Source organism: Lepidochelys kempii, chromosome 3 (assembly GCF_965140285.1).
Source record: "Lepidochelys kempii isolate rLepKem1 chromosome 3, rLepKem1.hap1, whole genome shotgun sequence".
NCBI classification, from domain to species: Eukaryota; Metazoa; Chordata; order Testudines; family Cheloniidae; genus Lepidochelys; species Lepidochelys kempii.
Genome location: NC_136382.1, coordinates 51578041 through 51597887, shown reverse-complemented (window position 1 = coordinate 51597887; position 19847 = coordinate 51578041). Strand labels below are relative to the sequence as shown.

Below are 19847 nucleotides of genomic sequence, written 5' to 3'. Positions count from 1 at the left end.
CTCCTGCTGCCCATTCCCAGCTTCTGGCAAACAGAGGCTAGGGACACCGTCCCTGGCGATCCTGGCTAATAGCCATTGATGGACCTATCCTCCATGAACTTCGCTAGTTTTTTTTTTTTTTTTTTTTTTTTTTAAAACGCTGTTATAGTCTTGGCCTTCACAATATCCTCTGGCAAAGAGTTCCACAGGTTGACAGTGCGTCGTATGAAGAAATACTTTTTTTTGTTTTAAACCTGCTGCCTATTAATTTCATTTTGGGACCCCTATTTCTTGTGTTATGAGAAGGAGTAAATAACAACACTTCCTTATTTACTTTCTCCACACCAGTCATGATTTTGTATGCCTCTATCATATCCACCCCCTTAGTCATCTCTTTTCCAAGCTGAAAAATCCCAGTCTTATTAATCTCTCCTCATATGGAAGCTGTTGCATAACCCTAAATCATTTTTGTTGCCCTTTTCTGAACCTTTCTAATTCCAATATATCTTTTTTAGATGGAGCAAACACATCTGCATACTGTATTCAAGATGTGAGCACACCAGGGATTTATATAGACACAATATGATATTTTCTGTCTTCTTTATGTATCCCTTTCTTAATAATTCCCAACATTGTTAGGTTTGGTTTTGTTTTTTGACAGCCACTGCACATTGAGTGAAAATTATTTCACTTAGATCATATTTTCAGAGAACTATCCACAATGACTCCAAGATCTCTTTGAGTGGTAACAGTTTATTTAGACCCAGTTGTTTTATAGTTCAAGTTTGTTAGAACTCATAGGAAGGCCTTGGGAAAAAAATGGCTTATTTGGAAAAACTGGACCAGAAAGATAACTGATAAGATAGAAGGAAGTAGAGGCCCCAATTATTAAAGATAGTTAATAAGATTGTGCATGTTGAACTAATCCTGACTGCAAATTGGCCAAAATCTGATTTTTACCTAAGTCAGCAACAGAATATGACATCATTTGTTTGTTAAAGGATAAAAAAGGATGAACTCTTAGAAGGTTCATTGCTAATACCTGCCTGATTAAGTTGGAGCTGTCCAACATAGGTCTAAGCACTCCTGGGTTTAGTCTTGGTTAGTAACTTGATCAAACGTTTACATTTTGTTACTGTTTGGATGCAGTAAATTGTTTATTATTCAGACAATTAGTAACTTTTAAAGCAACTGTATAAATATCATTTGGTCTTGGATTTAATAAAGGAATTTATGGTTACATTTGGGTAGTGGTAAAACCTTGCATAAAGAGTAATTCCAACAATGGCAGACAATTTTGTTTATCCAATTAGATTTTCAAGGTAGTATCCACACAAACAGAGCCTCAAACTCAATTAGGAAATTAAAAAAAATAATGTGTATTGCAGTGTTCCCTCTAATTTTTCCCACACATGTGGGGAATTAATTCTGTTATGTGCACCAATATGGAGGTCTGGGGGGATTGGACTGGGGGAGGGGCACCTCTTCCCCATCCACAGCAGGTCCATGGGTGGCTGGGCTGGGGCCAGGGGAGGGGCACCTCTTCCCAGGCCGTGACAGGTCCATCCGCAACCCAGGCCGCCAGTGACAGTCTGCTGCTTTGTGCTCCCTGGGTGAGCCCTCACCAGCGGCCCAGAGGAGAGACAGCAACTGTGGGCTCCATTCCTCACCTTCCCCCCCTTCCAAGCAGCTGGCTGAGAGGAGCAGGGGAGGGGGCGGAAAGGAGCGGGGTGGGGAGGGCCTGGAGAGGAGCAGCGCTGCGGCCACTGGGTTGCAGCACAAGTGAAGCTGAGCCATGAGGCTGGGCGGGCGGCCCAAGGGGCATCGCTCCCCACCGCAGCCCTGAGCACCTACGTGGCGTTTAATAGGCAGCTTAGAGGAAATTTAGGTTTCTTCCCGATAAAATATGACCATCTGTAATCTCATTTTCAACCTATGGCCAGAGTAATATAGCTGCAAGAGGCTTAAATGTGGATGTCTATTTTCAGATTACCAATGCTTTTCACACTAAACTATCAAACTCCCTATAATTTGAAGAAATTATTTCACTTTAGATCATTCTCTCAAAACTGAGAAGTCAGATTTTTAGCCTCTACTTACATTTTTGTCGGTGCAGGGTACTGCTCTGATATCAGTTGTGTGTCAGACATCAATAAGAGACACCCAAGCTGCTAGGTTAGGATTGTCAGATATGAAAAGTGTCTCCCCTCTTGAGGAAATCTGTATAACTGTGAGGGTGACTCCAGAATCTTGCTACTGTATGAGGGTGAGGAGCAATGTTCCCTCTAATTTTTGACAGGCCGTGTGCGCAAAAAATTTCTTCTGTGCAAATCTTTGTGCGAGCAGTGTTTTGCCATGTGTGCGGGGTTTAGGATCTGTGCACGCATGCACATGCTTAGAGGGAACAGTGGTGCAGAGGAAGAAATCAATCTTAAGACAGAACAGAAGGAGAGGAGTAGAAGCATCTGTACCAGGAAGGGGAAAATATACGACTCCTGGTTTGGATGCAGAAGCTACCCCCTTACTTCACTGACACTACAGTTCAGTGAACCCTGCTTACCAACTCATCTTCCCTTTCAAAGCAGCAACTGTCTGCAACTCTCACTTGGAGAGACTGTGGGCTTCTTGGACTGCCAATCAGTATCAAATAGTTGGTTCACCTACTTTAAACCCTTCTCACCACAAAATGACTCAAATGATCCCATACTCCAGCTCTTCACTCTTCTTTTCAAATACACCTTTGAATGTAATAGTTACTACATTCACTTCTCTGGGCTTAGTGGATGGGAGTACAGTCTCCGCCCTTCCTTCCTCTCCTCAGCCAAGTCAAGTCCTATCCAATCGGATTTTTTTCAATAAGTATTTTGAATTTCTGAAAGTGTACAGGTAACTTGAAAACCAAATAAAGTTGAAAGATCTCATTCTACACATCTCATTCTACAACTGTAGTTGACAAATCTTACGTGTCTGTTTTCTCTTTGTCTCCAAGCAGCTAGCTCTTTAGAAGCCAGCTCTTCTGGGCTCATTCTTATGAGATGATCAGGGGTAACCTCTCCTTTCAGTACTCTCTTAAATAATATCTGGAAGAAGGATAAACATTAACTAGTGCTGTTAAAAAAAAAAGTTGATTTCTAACAACAAATCAATAAGCAGCAAATTAAAACAACTAGAGTCGCAGAATAACCTTTGGGAATATATTCTATACTTAATGCCAGCACCATACATTCTTATCTATAACCCATTATTCCTGGGAATACATATTACTTTACAGCTATTTCAGACCTTAAGAGGTATTACTGTGAAAAACATTAATGGGTTTTGTAGAGGGAAACAATTCTGTAGGCCATTAATTGTTTTCCCCACAACAAAGCCAGAAATTGGTTAAACTTTTTTTCTTTAAACATTTCACATTTACAATTACGGAAACACATAAGATGATGTTCAAAAGGAAAATTAGCTTAGACCTAATGCATCAGTAATTTCATAAAATATATTTTTTCAGATCTTTAAAAAGAATGTAGCAAATTCCATACAGTACTCAGCAGAAAAAGGGTTGGAGGAAGAACTATAGAGGCTAGTCTGTACACAGTTTTTATTCCAATTTAAATCATTTCAATTAAATGGGTGTGATCCACTTGGGTAGACGTGTAAAACAGACAAGAAAAACTAGTTCTTTGTACTCCAGAAGGAGGATCTGTAGAACTTTGTGTATTACCCAGCGAACAGTGAGCTCAAGTTTGCATCTTTCAACTAACCTGCATTGAACTTATATAGTAATCTATGTACCAAGACAAGGATACGTAGTTATGGAGGACATACGAGAATGGTGAAACAGAAAATGGTCAAGAACAGAGCAACGGATAGAGTTCCATGAACGAGCACAATTTTCTTGTTAAAAATCCTGACCTTGAGGACAAAAAGAATGATGACCAGTAGTGGGTGGGAGGGAAAGGAGATGATGCAGCCTAATGGAATGTCTTCACACGAAAATGTTATTATAGTAGAGGTGTGGAGACTGATTAGGGGATTGATAATTCTGAAATGAATGGAATAAAGGTGAAATGGAAGGATAGGCTGCTGGACAGAACTGAAAGTGGACATGTGTGAAATGGGGTTATGTGGAAAGCAGTGGCTGAAAGACAGACAGTGAAAGGAGAGAAACAGGCTACAAGGGTTGGACAATGGAAGGAATATGGCAGGATGGGCAAGGAGTCATGAAGAAATGTGGACACTGGAGACTCAAAGGTCTTAACTGAATAGGAAAAGAAGGAAAGAATATGGAGAAAAATGGAAGGAGATGACTTCTATAGAATAAGAGATAGGAAAAGAAGGTGGAGACCAGGATACGAAACACTTAATCAGCTAAAGGATTTCTTTCTGTGAAAGAACTATAGATGAAGAACACATACATTATTTTTGGGATCCTTTAGATTGAACATCAAACTTCTGTATTTGTTCTTATATTTAGAATCTGTGTCCCGAAAAAAAGAAAACAGTTCTTTTTCAATCCTTGTGGCAACTTTTGCTGCTCTTTCCTCAGGAATCTTCAAACTGGAATCTGTAAGTCTGAAAAAAGAGTATAGAATTTTTTAAAATAAATAACTATATACGAAAACAGACAATTCATTTGGTAACGTACCTATACCTTTTCATCAAAATTTCTTTAAGAGACTGCCTGACACTTTGTCTTATCTGATCAGCAGAAGGTTTGGAAGCTGGCACAGCTGGTGGAGGTATATTACCAGTTGCTCCCACTTTCTCAGTTTTCTTTTTCTTGAATTCTTGTTTCTCGTGAACACCTAAATCAAAATATGCTAAAAATTAAAATCTTAAAGACAATTTTACAGTCGCTTACATCTGTTTGTTTGTTTTTGTTTTTTTACATTAAAAAAAACAACAAACAAGGGCCTGAACAGTAAACAAAAAAAACCTACATAAAGGTGACCTAAAAAGAGTAGACAATATATTTGTGATCCATATTTTAAATTGTATGGATAAAGCTTAAAAGGTTTCTTTACAAAAAATAAATATTGAGGGATAAGGGGTGTTTCTACTTATTTTTAAAACACAGGAAATTCAGATCTTATCTATCCGAGAACATTAGGGATAACCAGCAAATTAATGGAAAGATCTTTACGTTTATTCAGACTGTCTTAAAACTCTGGGGGCAGCCGTTGGCTTCTATTTAACACCACCACCCAACAAATGTTTGGAGAAAGAATGTCTTTGTAAAGAGTTTTAAACCATCTCACCCCTTCAAAGACTTAATGACATTACTAAACAAGAGCAGAAAATACAGTTAGTTCCCTGTTGTGTTTTGGGTATTTGTTAAATCAACTACTGCAGGTCTGTTCTAATAATGCAATTTCTGTATTGTACAGTTGAAATGCCTATCAGTATTTTTGAAAGATGATCAAAAAAGAACTGATGTTATTGAGTATATTAATTTACAGCAATGAATCTACATCAGACATGCCTTTGCCTTATGTTCAAAGGAGAATAGTGTGCAATAACGAGAAACTATTTTAAAGTATCAACTTTACTACCTAGAAAAACAAATTGTATTATTTTTATATAGAATACACACATGTTCATTCCTTTCATATATAAAGTGTACTGAAGAAAAATGTCCTTAAAATGTAATTATTTTAAGAAACCATGTACATTATCAGAATCACAAGAAAATTTTCTAAAGACTTCTAGAACAACAGCTCTCAGTTACTGTCACTTTTGATTAAACAAAAATATTCCCAGGATTCTGTAGTCCGTTGTTTTATGGATTTTTTCTTCCACATGTAGCCAACCGAAAAGAAAATAGGCCAGCTTTTATTAGTTTGACTTTATTCAGATGTTCAGCTCTATGAATCTGTCTAAAAATGCACATTTAATTGTTCAGTGAAGTAAACTGAAAATTAACATAGTGGAAAGCACTTATCTGTGCATAAATTTAATTTTAATCTAAACTAAACTTTCCCATGGAAATTGACATTTCTAAACCCATTAGCCCTAAATTTCTTCCCGCTGTTAAACCTGTATGACAGAAGCACGGAAGATTATAAACACTTTCTTATACTAAGCGTCTTTAAACCTACCTTCACAAATTACATCATTTTTCAATTAAATTGCACCTCCAGCATGGTGGAAAAATTTTCAGTTGTGATCCTTTTAATTATACAACTCGTAGGTTATTTATGTTTCTAAGCATACGAAATTTCAAAAAGCAGCAATAAATTAAATTGGCAGTCTTTTCCATGTAAGAATTTATGAGAAAAAGAATAAAAACTATTTGCTTTCAGTTTCATTTTTCAGATAAGTGATCAACAATTCAAAACTGAAGAACTAGTTGCATGTGTTTTTGTAACAGTTACAGTACTTTTTTTTAGCAGCACTTTCTAGGATTTCAAAACATTTTACATATATTAATGAGTCATATTCATAAGATATTTAGTATGTCCTTTTTAGGTAATTATGGAGACAACCCCAGATCTAACCATTAAGAGTACTCCGTGGTTGTGTCCTCAGCTCCCCCGACTTGAATGCTGGAATTCTGGAACCTACCAGAAGTCTCATTCTTATCCCTGCAATTCATGGTACCAAGGATGTCGAAGAATCCTGCAAGCTGACGTTTTTAGCAAACCAAGAATTATAAGGATTTCTCAGGGATTAGGAAGGAAGAATTTTTAAACTTTACTGGTGCTATTCAGCACATAAGTTGTAATTTAAATATGGGAAGTTTGGATAAGAACACTCCTCCTCCTCCCCACTTTTTCCAATGAAATTTGGAGCAAGGGAGCCAGGTGATATTTTCAATGCAGAAAAATAAAGAAATTCAAAGTAAATATTATATCCTACAACAACCATAACATGTAAAGTCATACACATAGTATTTCATATTTTTCTAGAGCAGAGATTCTTAATATTTTTCAGTGTAGAACAAACTTTGTAGATTGTGAGCATTTCTCTCCCATTCTTGATAGCACAGACCACCTCTTCTTCCATTCACAATCATATAATACTCGCGCAGCAATTATAGAAGCTGCTTAAATGGAAGAGTAACATTAGGAAAGTTTTTCATTTTCAACTGGTAAAGAACATTAAAAGAAGCAAAAAACGAAAGATTCAGCACCATGTGAGCAGCCTGCTTTCTGCAGACCACAAGCAAGTATTCCATGCCCCCAAATTTAAGAAGCGCTGCTATACGTAGAACTTTCATGTCTTGCTGTATTCACACATGAACTATAGTTGCTTTTGAGTCTTATTACCTGATTTTGCAGTCTTTTCACTTGAGCAAGAAACACTAAGAGAATCTTTATTTATTTTTTCACTTTTCTCTTCAGAGCATCGACGAGGAAGTGTAACTGTTTGTCCCATTTTCCGAATAGGAACTTGGCCTTTTTTAATATCAGAATCTCTGCATTCTGACAAATTCCTCACATCACCTGATTCCTGAAACAAATACTTTAACATATTAGTCTGGTAACAAATGTGAAAATGAACTAAACTGCTACAAATCTTTCCCAAAGTAGTTTTTAAAAATAAAAATGTTGTATAATAAAAGTCTCAAACTGAGATGATATAAAGACATGCTCCTTAAAAAGCTATTGAAAAAGATGTCACAATTTACCACGAAGCAGCATTTAACCGTTACTTCAAAAATTGGGTTCTTTGGTCTTGTGCTGTATTACCAAAGCTGCATTCCAGAGAACATGCAGTAAGTTCCTTGTTGAAAGCAGCTGTATTTTATCAGTTAACTGTTTAAAATTTTTGAAGTATATCATATGTGCAGATAGATTACACCTGTCACCAAAGTAACTCATATGCAATAAACCTGGCAAATGTGCACAGCAAACAAGATCTAGTTAGAAAGGAAATAAATATTACTCAAAAGGAAAAAAAAAAGTAATCTCTAAATCTCAATTTAAAGACTCCCACTGACTTCAATTCAGTTAGTATGAGTACAGGGGGATGTTAAAATTCCTAATTCCCATTGAAGATCCTGGAGAAGGCCTCAAAGAGGTTTATTATTAATTAGTATTATTTTGTTGAATAAAGTTTGTTGTTTTTTAAATCCACCAAGTGAACTGTAGACAAAATGAAGATGGGTATATAAAGAACATACAAAACTTTCTCAATAGCTACATTATGAAAAGAAAAGGTGAATAAAAAAATCAAATATACTTGGAAAAAGCATTTTAAAAACATTTTAATTCAGACTAGTTAAAAATTTGAATTTGAATTTGTAATCTTCTGTTTAAAGAACTAAGGTTACTAATCTTTAAAACTGACCAAACCAAATCAGTTGCTATTTGTAGTGTTGTAGCCATTTTGGTCCCAGAATATGAGAGACAAGGTGGGTGAGGAAATATAAAAGATATCACCTCACTCACCTTGTCTAACCAAATCAGTGTAATTTGTGGAATATATAATGTATATTTTCAGAATGGGCATCACAGAAGGATTCATGAGACATGCATTAAAAGCTGAGGCAGTTTTATTTCCATTTAGTTAATCTTACATGCTGGTTTTGGTGATCTTCAGATGAATTCTAAATACAGATTACAATGAATATAAGTTAGAGTTGGGGTTTTTTAACTAAATGTTAACTATCGCATTCATAATTTTAATCATATCCTAAAAATAAAGAATACGAATAACTGTAATTAAACTAAGCCATTTCATTGCTTTAAAAATTAGGCTTTGATTGGTCAAAATGAGATCCAGAAAATAAATAATTAAGAACGGGGTGGCGGGCAGGGGCAGAACAGACAATTAGTCATTTAAATCTTTTTTCCCCCCTTCTGCTATTAATGATTTAAACCACAATACTGAAAAAACCCTAAATTGCTCAAGCAATCAAAACTAAAGTGTTGCTTTCATTTGGTCTCACAGTCACACTGACATTTAAAAGATTTGTGCATTGTATAACATAGCAAACTGGGCTACATACTTGCTGAACCACTAACCCAATTCTCCAAAGTAATACAACATGACATACAAACCCATCACTGATCCTCCTAAGCAGTATGGGACTAGCTCTGAGGTGATCAGTTAAACAATGTCACCTGGCGTTAGACAAATTCCTAATAAGGAATCTGACCTAGTTTAACAAACAGGACTTGCAAGGAGACGGTAATAGTATCTTTGGGTAAAAAAAATACATCCGTTTTAATTGAGTATTATATCAAAGGGCAGTGAAATCCATGAGCTCTAGATATCTATATAAGAATGACTGCATTGAGAGAGGTGACTAAACCTAATTAGCTCCAGAAAAAAGTTAACTGGGAAGTTGGTTTACGAGACATTTCCATGAACACCAGATGCATGTAAAGTATAAGGAAAGATCATGAAGTATTCTGATCAAGTGTTTAAAGCCTTGGTGCACAGGCTTTGAATGTACTTAGACAGATGGAGTTGGCAATTGAACGGAAGGGAAATTTAAATAAGATCTTTATTATTATGAACTGAAAATTTTTTTAGAAATACCACCCTCCACCACCAAACCTTGGACATGTATTCCCTGGGAGAGCTCTGAACCTCTGTGGGAGGGAGTACAGCTCCAGGAATTTTCCCTCCTGCAGAACTATACTGCCTCTTCATCTCTGTTAATGAGCCAGCTTGCTTTAGGGAAGCAAGCTGGCTCTTCCTCATCTCCAGAAGCTGCCATGCAAGATAACCATTATCCTGTAATAACCATTAAGACGGGGGAGGGTTTGCAAAATCATATTTTTACATGTGTGCACACATACCAAAAAAAACCCAAGGTAACAGCAGATTTGCAATAGTACTCTTTTCAAAATAGCCACACCAATTTAAAGGAACTAATTGGAACAGTACACCTATGGCAAAACATTACAAGTTTTAGCCTAGACTGAAGTTTTATGAAGAGTTATAAACCTGGGGGGAATTATTTTAATTGAAAGAAATAGATACTGTAATATTTCAAATAGTCAAGAATATTTTTTAAGGAACTTTAACCATCTTAAATAAGACTTACCCGTCTAAAAATTTTGACTTTGTGCTTCATTGTATCATCTGTCTGTTTAGCTTTCTCATTTGTTACACTGGGATTACCAGTGGGAGTTTGCTTTGACATTCCAGGTTTTTCGCATTCCATTGTTCTATCTTCTCTATATGCTTCAAGTTGGGTGTCCAGTATATTTTGATCACAAGATTCTGTTTTTTTGTCTTCTTCAGCACAACATTTCACACACACGTATTCTTTATCTTCTTCTCCCATTCGTTGTGCTTGAGAAAGACTCAACCCAACACAGTCACCATGAAACCAATCATCACACCTACCACAGCCTACCATAAACCTGAAAATAAAACAAAATAGCATCAATCAATGCACAGAGGGAGGTAGAACTTCACATCAACTATAGCCGACTTGTTAAATAATTTATCAAAATAGAGCAATTTGTTCTCACCTGATAAATTATTTTCTTTTTAAGCTTTACATCCATTATTCCAGCCTTACGACATGGTTATATATGCCCATGTGAAACTGAGAAAGCGTGGCATAATAGTCCAGGAGATCACAACCTCAACATGAATTCCCACCCGTAACCCCACACAGACAAAGAAGTCCTCCTTAGGAATACAGTTTAGAGAAAAAAAGTCATAGAAAAATAAAAGGTGGCTCTCAAGACTGATGAACATAAGACTTAAAAAGATAATATGCTCCGACAAGAAGAAGTTTACTCTCTGCACTGGCATCAAGGAATCCAACTTGGCAATAGGCAACATCCCAAATATGGAACTAGCATAAGCTGCCAAAGCATAAAGAAAATGTTCAAAAATTTTGACAATGAACAAAACTCAACTAAATCCACTACTTAAACCTCAAGCTATTAAAAATCTGACAGAATAAACCAATAGCGAGTATGACTGATTTCAGTGAATTGTTACATTTTGCTTTATTCCTCTGTAAGTTTTGTGGGGCACGGCTGGTTTGGCCATTATTTTCATGGACATGCTGTTTTTCCACTACATTGCAAAACTTTGTACGTTTATTCACCCAAGTCAGTGGACATTTGAGAAAACTTTTCAACCCCTGAAATGTAAACTAAAAATTGACACGTCATCTCATTTGGTCTTCTCATAGATCTACTTTTGTATTTTGTGTGCAGAGATAACTTTAACTAACTAAAGTTAACAACATCCATTTTCTAATGTCTGCAAAGACCCTGGGTATCTAACAAGGTTATGATTTTGCAAGTATTTTGGTATATTGTGAAGTCCTCCATTCTCTGCCCATCAGGTGCAATACTCTAGTCAAATTACTTTTGAAGAATGTAGAAAACAATCTCTCCCTAAACTGCAGAGACTTGATACATGAATGTATCCATCTTGAAATACTATTCCTGTTAACGGTCCTTTTTAATAAATATATATATATATATATATCCATATCAAATAACCCCTTGCCTTAAAATTGAGACAGGCTAACTTTAAAGACCATTATTCAACTGACATAAAATTTCAGAGCTCTCATGTCTGATGCCATCTTTCCCTTCTGAGCTTTTTTCCATTTTGTTTTTAAGAGTCTGGAAAACAAAAATGGAGTTAAATTTTGAATCAAAGAAACCCATACTGGTCACAAGAATATCCTTATAAGTGTAGATAGGTTCTTTAATGCTGAGCGCCTTGATCAGGCAATTCTTAATAATTAAATAGAAGACAACACTAACTTTAAAGTAATACAGTGCAAAGCTGACCATCAGCTTGAATAGTTTTATGGCAAGTGCTTTAGAAGCAAGTTAAATTTTTGAGTTAAATTAAAGTTAAATGATTTGCAAACCCTAATCTGATCTTACCAGAAAGACCCAAGAGTGAGTTCTACTAACTCCCTTTTGTCAAAAGATCCCAAGGAACCAGATTCCTATTCACCTACCTGCCTACTCTCTGAGTTGTGATGCTGAAGCTACTTGATGACTCACCTACTTTGCAAAAATATAGTTCTATCATAAATTATGCTTAGAGGTTTGGATATTCTTTGGTTCTCATTCCCTAGAAACTGAAGGTAAACATTCCAGATGGCTCTGAGACACTGGCAGTTGGTCTGTGTAAGAAACTACAGGAACCTCAAAAGACCAAAAAACCTGAAAGCCTATTAGTCTAATACTAGAAACTTGAGACCCAAAAGTAGGAAGCTAGTCAATAGGCTGTCTTGGTTCTGATCACTCTTATACCAGTATAAATCAGCAATAAAGTCAATGGAGTTATACAGTGGTTTAAGAGAATTCGGTCCAGAAGTTTTCGGGGAAAAAAATCACTTCCAACTAGCTAATTTCTCTGAGATTCCATCTTTACTTGACATAATGACTGTTTTCCTGTTGGAAACAATCCAGTTATCTGGTTTGTGAATCAGAAAAGCAATCTTTTCACCATTGTTTATGTATACTTATTTCATGACCAAATATTTTGCCTAAAACATGCTAGCAAGTAGCACTCATAGATGTGTTCAGTTCCAATCATAAAAGCTACAAGTTCCTGAAAGCTTTCTAGGAGTATGATAGGAGTATTTTCAGATCTACATTCTGGCACAATGGAAAATTCAGAAGAAAGTTGGTTAGGTTTGGAGTTAATCACTTTTCACAGCCCCATCACAACCACCACCAAAATATTCATGAACATACTCAGAGTCAGAGAGAGACTGAAGGGAAGTTAAAATCCTGAAAATTATTGTTCTTTACTGTCAGTCATGGGGCACACACCTGATGGGAGTATATATAGTATGAATTTCTGTTTTACAATTCAATGATCCACAGGAATATGTTCCATTTAGACAACAGACGTCTATCTCAATGTAAGAAAATATTGGGACTCCAAAAATGGATATAAAAACTCTTCCCCTCCCCCCAACATATAAGAAAACAATGTACTGTTTCCACTGTAGTTGAAAAAAGTTTTTAAAGCAAACAGCCATTTTTTTCAATTTTTCCTCATGTTTAAATAAAGATGTTTATATCCATTGTTGGTGTACCAAGGTGCTATTAATTCATTTTGGTTAAAATCTGAACGGAACAAGGAATGTAATTTCTAGCAGCAGTGATTGGCCATTGAAGTGGAATTAAATTTAGATACTATTTAACTCTCATCTTTTAATTTGATATGGAAATGCAGGTATGTTAAATCCAAGACCAGACAACTTTTCAGATTTTTTAAAGGAACAAGGAAACTATAGCCATTATCTTTGAGAATTTTTCTGCAACTAATGGCCATTAAGTTTTTTGATACACTAATAACCAAACATTTTAATTACTTTCTAGATGAAGAGAACAGATTAAGATGATCAAGAGTGGAGAAAGGATCTCCACAGACTGATATCTGAATAGTATTTGGACTGACATGTGGTCAGCACTGTTCCTTTCCCAGGAGGAATACCGAGGTCCCAAACATAAAGTGGTACTGAGCAACCTCAACTCTGGAATTAAGACACTCAGGACCTGGTCCTCTGAGGTTCTAACAGGTTACCTATTTTCAAAAGTAGAATGCTGGACAGATGTGTTCTAAATAGTCTAAGAGCTAGGTGATTAAGAATGTATTTTTCAGAACCTTGAATACTGGAAGCTTTGTTAACCTGAAAGAGCTTATTCTGTAAAACGAGGGTTGTAACTTTGATTTGGCCTGTCTGAAATCTACACTAGAAAAACCTAGACCATTCTTTAGTAATACTGAAAATAAGGCAAGTTTGACGTTTTAAGTGAATCTTTAATTTCTCTAACTATAGCTAATCTGGTATCAGAGGCGTAGCTGTGTTAGTCTGTACCCACAAAAACGAGTAGTCTAGTGGCACCTTAAAGACTAACAGATTTATTTGGGCATAAGCCTTCATGGGTAAAAATCCCACTTATGAAGTGGGTTTTTTATCCACGAAAGCTTATGCCCAAATAAATCTGTTAGTCTTTAAAGTGCCACCAGACTCCTCGTTGTTTTTATACCTAATCTGGATAATTTTAAACTATGAAGTACATCTGAGGGCCTAGGTAGTTTTCAAAGAAGAAACTGACTGTTGCTCAAAGCCCCAGATATGTGTGGCTTATTGGAAAAATATATGCTGTCAATGGTACATTTTCTATTGGTTACAGATCAGTGCAGACAAAATAAGACTCTCTCTCTTCAGAGACAGGACCTGTAGCATTCTCAAATCAGGATGAATGTTGTGTACTTGTGTTATAGCAAAGATGACCTCACTCTAGTCTGGAGTGAAGTGAACTATCAAAAGAAATGACTGTCTGGTGACACAGTTATCCTTAGTTATCTTTTTTGGGAACTTTATGAGAAGACCCAACTTTTATTGCATTTAAGATTGAACAAAAAAGCATCCTATAAACAAATTAAGGCTATAAGGTTGTATCCAGAATAGGAAATCTGGTACCTCATAACTCTCCACTCTTAGTAGCAATTATGGAGGCTTTAACTCAGGAATCTACATTTACAACTGTTTTGTCTAATCCTACGCAGAGGAGATGGAATTGTAATAAATATATTTGTGTTCTACCCACACTATAATTTCCACTCTTTCTACCAGTGAATCTGCACCACTGGTAAACTGCAGGTCCTTATCTTCCTAGAGTAGAAAAGCCTTAAAATTTGCTACTCATTTTAAATTAATTTTTCAATGTATTTATTTATTTGCAAATCCAGAAAAAAATTCACTAGAAATTTCAACTCTGGCAGGTAGATGATCTAGCTATTTCCCACATGGTCACAAGGGTTGAGAGAAAGGGAATAAAGGTTCTTATTTGACCACTAGAATTGCAATAATTTGATTTTCCATGGGACCTTTTCTAATCTTTATCCACATTATGGGTGTTCATCTGCAACAACAAAATTAGTTTAGGTAATAGGAGTTATGGTTGGATAATGGTGAAGCTAGGTAATGCACAAAGATTAATAAAGGAGTCAAGGAGGGTTGAGGCCTGGCTTGAAGGATCAAGGATTTCTTCTTGCACAGCTGTCACAGACTTGTGATTGAAGATGTTCTGATATCCTGGACTATTAACACCAAAAATTCTGACTGTAGACTGCTTCATAGTTTGAAGTGAGAGGACTTTACCCATGTTGTAAGGCTGGATTGGAAGATGTAAAGCTGAAAGAGAAAGAAATATGTTTTAAAATATTAATTCACACCAACACATTGAGTAAATCATAGAAGAATCACAGAAGATTAAGGTTGGAAGAGACCTCAGGAGGTCATCTAGTCCAACCTCTTGCTCAAAGCAGGACCAACACCAACTAAATCATCCCATCCCAAATGGTCAGAACTGCTTTCTTGTATTTTAATTGAAAAGTTCTGTAATATATAAGAATCATCACAAAATAGTTGATGGTATATAGAAATATTAATGTCCCTGGAAGGGACCTCCTTTAATTCAATAGAACCATAAAAAAGAGTTATGTCTTATTCCCCTTAGAGAGGAATGCCTGCCTGTCTCCATATACCAAGATGAAGAGATAGTCACTTGAAGTATCTAATATTAGAAAGGAATTGGATTATACAAAGAGAAGATTGAGAGTAATGAAAACCTTCTATTATCTCCTTTAGGATTAGCACATCTTTTCAAATCTCTTGGCATACACATTCATTTAGAGGAAGGAAAGCCCATGCTTAATGATTAATTTCAAAGATAAAAATGTCCAGGCTGTATTTTTTCCTAACACTAGTTATAACAAATGGAATGTGTTCAAGCAAAAGCAGATTGCTGAATGGCTGACAATTATTGAGGAATAAGAGTTTAAAAATACATCAGCCAGAAGTCAGTTTATTCATAAATTATTTGCTTTGAAAACTGTACTCATTAACAAAACACACACACTCAAAACAGAAAGGGTTCTATAAATCAGTCAAAATGAAGATCAATAAATGGTCAGTGTTCAGCATCATTTGATATAGTTAATAAATGTAATAAGTACATCACTGGAAGTCATTTGCTTAGCATTTTGTATTTGCAGTATATAGCAACAGATCATGGACAACATATCACTACTGCCATCTTGCAACCATGTTTCATTCCAGCACACTTTCTATTAATGGGAACAAGGCCTCAATCTCATAAAAATTTACCCAAGTCAAGGTACTACTCAGGTGTATAAAATTAAGCACATGCATGTTTGCAGAATTGGGGGGTTTAGTTGGAAAGAAAAAAGGAAAAAAACAGCAGTAAAGTGTAATTAGATAATCTAAAAATATTTTAAAAGCACTCCATACTTTAATAATTATTTTCCATTTGTACATAATTCAAGAAATATTTTAACAGTCCTTTTTTAAAAAAATAGTATCCATATAAAGATTCGTTCACCTTCTGGATATTTATTTTATGAAACAATTTGTCTACTACTGGCTCAGTTGTGTTATATCTGTATCACATTCCACAGCTCAGCAGGACACACAGGATGGAAATCAATTTTTAAATTACCTTTTCCTGAATTAACAGAGATCTAGCTAGGTGAAGAATTAACTAAGCGTGAATGACTGCACTCTTAGTCAACCATCACCTTGATGCAAACACACACATTCAGAGATCCGATTCACAGGAGCTTTAGAGGAGTCTGCATGAGCTTTAGAGGAGTCTGCATGTTCCACTCTAACAAGCAACTATAGCCAATGGAAAGACTACTGACTTCAGTGGGCTCTGATTCAAACTAAATGTGACAGTTTACTTTCGAGGAGACCCCCAGTAAATAAATTAGTATGTGTTCTCGTGTTATCAAAGCATCTGTGTGCCTGCATTGGTTTGTTTATTGCAAGTCTAGCTATGGGAGGGATTTTGTAGCAACAAGAACAACCTAGCTTTTAAAAACGTATCATCTGATCTAATCTAGATGGCACTCATAGCAAGGCAAAAGAGCAATGTCAATTTATTTATTTATTTTTGCACCCAGTTTCAATAGAACAACCTTTATTTTTATTTTTTTTTTTTAAGAAAGAAAAATCAGAAGAAAATTTTCCTTTCGAATGTCTAATGTTACCAGGAGCTTTTCAGCAAGGAAGAAAGGGTAGGGTCAAGAGCAACACACAAAAAAGTATAGTGTGTGAGACAGGACTATCAACAAAATGATGAACCTAACTAAACAAAGTGAAGTCAAATGCACAAAGTAATGAAACTGAAAAAAATATATTCTCTAACTTTTCAATTATACTAATTTTAGACACCAATCCTGCAAGCAGAACTACGATGGCAAGATCAGGGCCTTAGGTGTTACATGTAACTAAAACAGCAAAAAAAATATTTCAGACAAATTTGATTTTCAAATTGATGTTCCTTTATTTTGTAGGCCTATCGATACCAACTTTAATAGTAAAAAGAAAAGGAGGACTTGTGGCACCTTAGAGACTAACCAATTTATTTGAGCATGAGCTTTCGTGATGAAGTGAGCTGTAGCTCACGAAAGCTCATGCTCAAATAAATTGGTTAGTCTCTAAGGTGCCACAAGTCCTCCTTTTCTTTTTGCGAATACAGACTAACACGGCTGTTCCTCTGAAACTTTAATAGTGTCTCTTTAGTTTTTTGTATGGGCACATACATTATATGTGTTAGTTTAGATCAGTAGGAAATAAAATTATAGTGTCAGAATCTTCAGTGTGTACAGTATAGAACTCTGCCACCTTGTGATTATGGATTACAACGCTATTTTTAAATTATACTATCATATAGTACTTAAATAAATTTTCCAGTCATAGCTATACATGAGTAATATTTGTATACTCAAGCTCAATTAATATAAATCATATCTTGTGTCATATGCTTGTTTTAAGTTCTGGTCACCACACTCATTCATTTAACTATTTAGGCACCAATTCTGAAAATTTATACATATGCTTAAATTTTAAAAAGTGTTTGCAGGGTCTTAATCTCCCTCCTTGCCTACAGGGACATAGAACTTAATTTCTGATCTACTGCCATAATGATCTCTCAGAGAAAAGCCCTTATAGTGCTGCATTATGTATATAAATATTCTATTTCAGGGATGGCTGAACTTACCGACCCTTTGAGCTGCATACAATGTTCAGAAGTTCGAGAAAAGGACTGCAGCTACTGGGCCTGGGGACTTCAGGTCTGAGCCCTGGAAGCTATGCCCCGTGGGGCTGAAGCCCTGACACACACGCACACCCCGCTGCCAGAGGAGACATGGGGGGGGGGAGCACATGGGGTCCCGTGCCCCCGCCCGGTTTTTGAAAGGGTTTGCTGGCCCTGCTTGGTCACATGATGCTGCCGGGCTCAGCAAGCATGGAGCTGTGGCCATGGGGAGACACAGAAGCAAACAGCTGGAACCTGCAGGGAGAGCTGCTGCTTTTGAGGCTGCCTCTCCCCATGGAGCTAAAGAAGCAGCCCCTCCCTGCAACTCCCAGCTGTTTGCTGCTGCCTCTCCACAGGGAGTTAACACCTGGGAGCTGCAGGGAGAGGACACAGAGTAAGGGAGGCATGACTCAAGACGTTGGGGTTGGCAGGGGCTGAACCTTTTAATTGTGCCCTCCCTCCCCACTCTCAGCAGGCATCAGTTGTCTCTGGCAGAAACCCCTATCCTCAACATCTTGACATAAGGCAGAAGCCCTGAGCTCCCCCGCCCCCTCATCCCCCGAAGTATGGTAGGCAGAGAATGGGGGGGATGAGAGGGGCTCTGCAAGCCACACTAACTGTAAAAGAGCACGAAGCTCACAAGCCGCAGTTTGGCCACCCGTTCTATTTCTTTACTATGTATGGATAGATTAAGTGTCTCATATCCCCTAACCTCAAAGTATCAATAATAGTTTAAATATTATTTCCACACAGTAATGGATGCAATTGTTTTAAGTGAAAACTGTGTAATTTCATGAGGAAAAATTTAAAAGCCTAAATATTTTTCCAACTTCACAAGTAAACTAGACAGAAAACTAGCTTTCTGTACTGTTTTCGAAAAAATCTATTTGAGGACTATTATGAGACCACATATATAGACTATTTACACACAAGAAGTCAGAGATGAGGTTGTTTGCTAAACCTTAATGTCTGCATTTTCAAATTGCCTTCCTGTGCAACCTTAAGATGTGTACCTATTTTAAGTTTGAAGTGAAGGGGAGGAAAATCCAACTAAAGCCCTGATCCTGCAATTTGTTACACACAGACTGCTGCACATAACCCCACTTACTTTCATAGGGCTCTGCATGGGCACAGCAATCTGCCCAAACACACGCTGCAACATCAGATACCAAGTGCATTAACAGAGATTAAAAAAAGTAAATATATAACAATCAAACCAAAGGAAATGAAAGTCATTAGAAAAAAAATTAAGAATTGAGAGATATATTATTTTTTAAAACTAGCACTGATGTTGCAATTTCATTACAATGATGATAACAGTTCTTCCAATCAAGGTTTTCCTTATATAAAAACAACACACAGTAGGTAATTTAATTTATTAACTAGGCATTTGGTGAGCCCTGATCCATTAAGGAAAAATTCAAGGGGGCCAGAATAGAGGAAAGTTTGCAATGTTTCCCTTGTGAAGCTTCCCACAGATTTGTAATATATGGTTAGGATTTGCCGGCCTGTAAAAAAGGCAGGGAGTTCAAGCCCCAAAGTCTGTAGATCTTAGGCACTGATGTAAAAGCCAGGGACGCTGGAAACAATATAATTGAAGGGGGGCTGGGGGGGAGGGTAGGAAATAATGCTGTGTAGGGTCTTATGTTTTCTGCAAGCACAGGGATGAATATAGGATTCCTTCTGTGTGCAGATTCCAGGATTTATCTGGCTCTACGTAAAGAAGAAAAACAAAACTTTGTTTCTTATATCAATTGCAAGACATACAAACTACCTTCAGAAAAAAATAAACTTGGAACTATTCTCCCTTTATTATTCCTCCTATTCTGCCAATGCCAAGAAAGT

The 19847-nt window shown here is 36.6% G+C and overlaps 1 protein-coding gene across 5 annotated transcripts in view; it reads right to left on the bottom strand.

Moving 5' to 3' along the window:
* PHF3 (PHD finger protein 3) overlaps positions 1-19847 on the bottom strand; it is an 80456-nt gene that overhangs the window by 24829 nt on the left and 35780 nt on the right. For 4 of the 5 annotated variants that reach the window (XM_073336349.2, XM_073336353.2, XM_073336352.2 and 1 more), the window contains 5 exons: positions 9974-10295; positions 7242-7425; positions 4619-4778; positions 4389-4545; positions 2943-3059 (listed from right to left, as the gene is read on the bottom strand). In XM_073336349.2, coding sequence (XP_073192450.1) covers positions 2943-3059; positions 4389-4545; positions 4619-4778; positions 7242-7425; positions 9974-10295 — 940 coding nt within the window. The remainder of the gene's footprint in view (positions 1-2942; positions 3060-4388; positions 4546-4618; positions 4779-7241; positions 7426-9973; positions 10296-19847) is intronic. The other variant, XM_073336350.2, reaches the window with a different exon arrangement.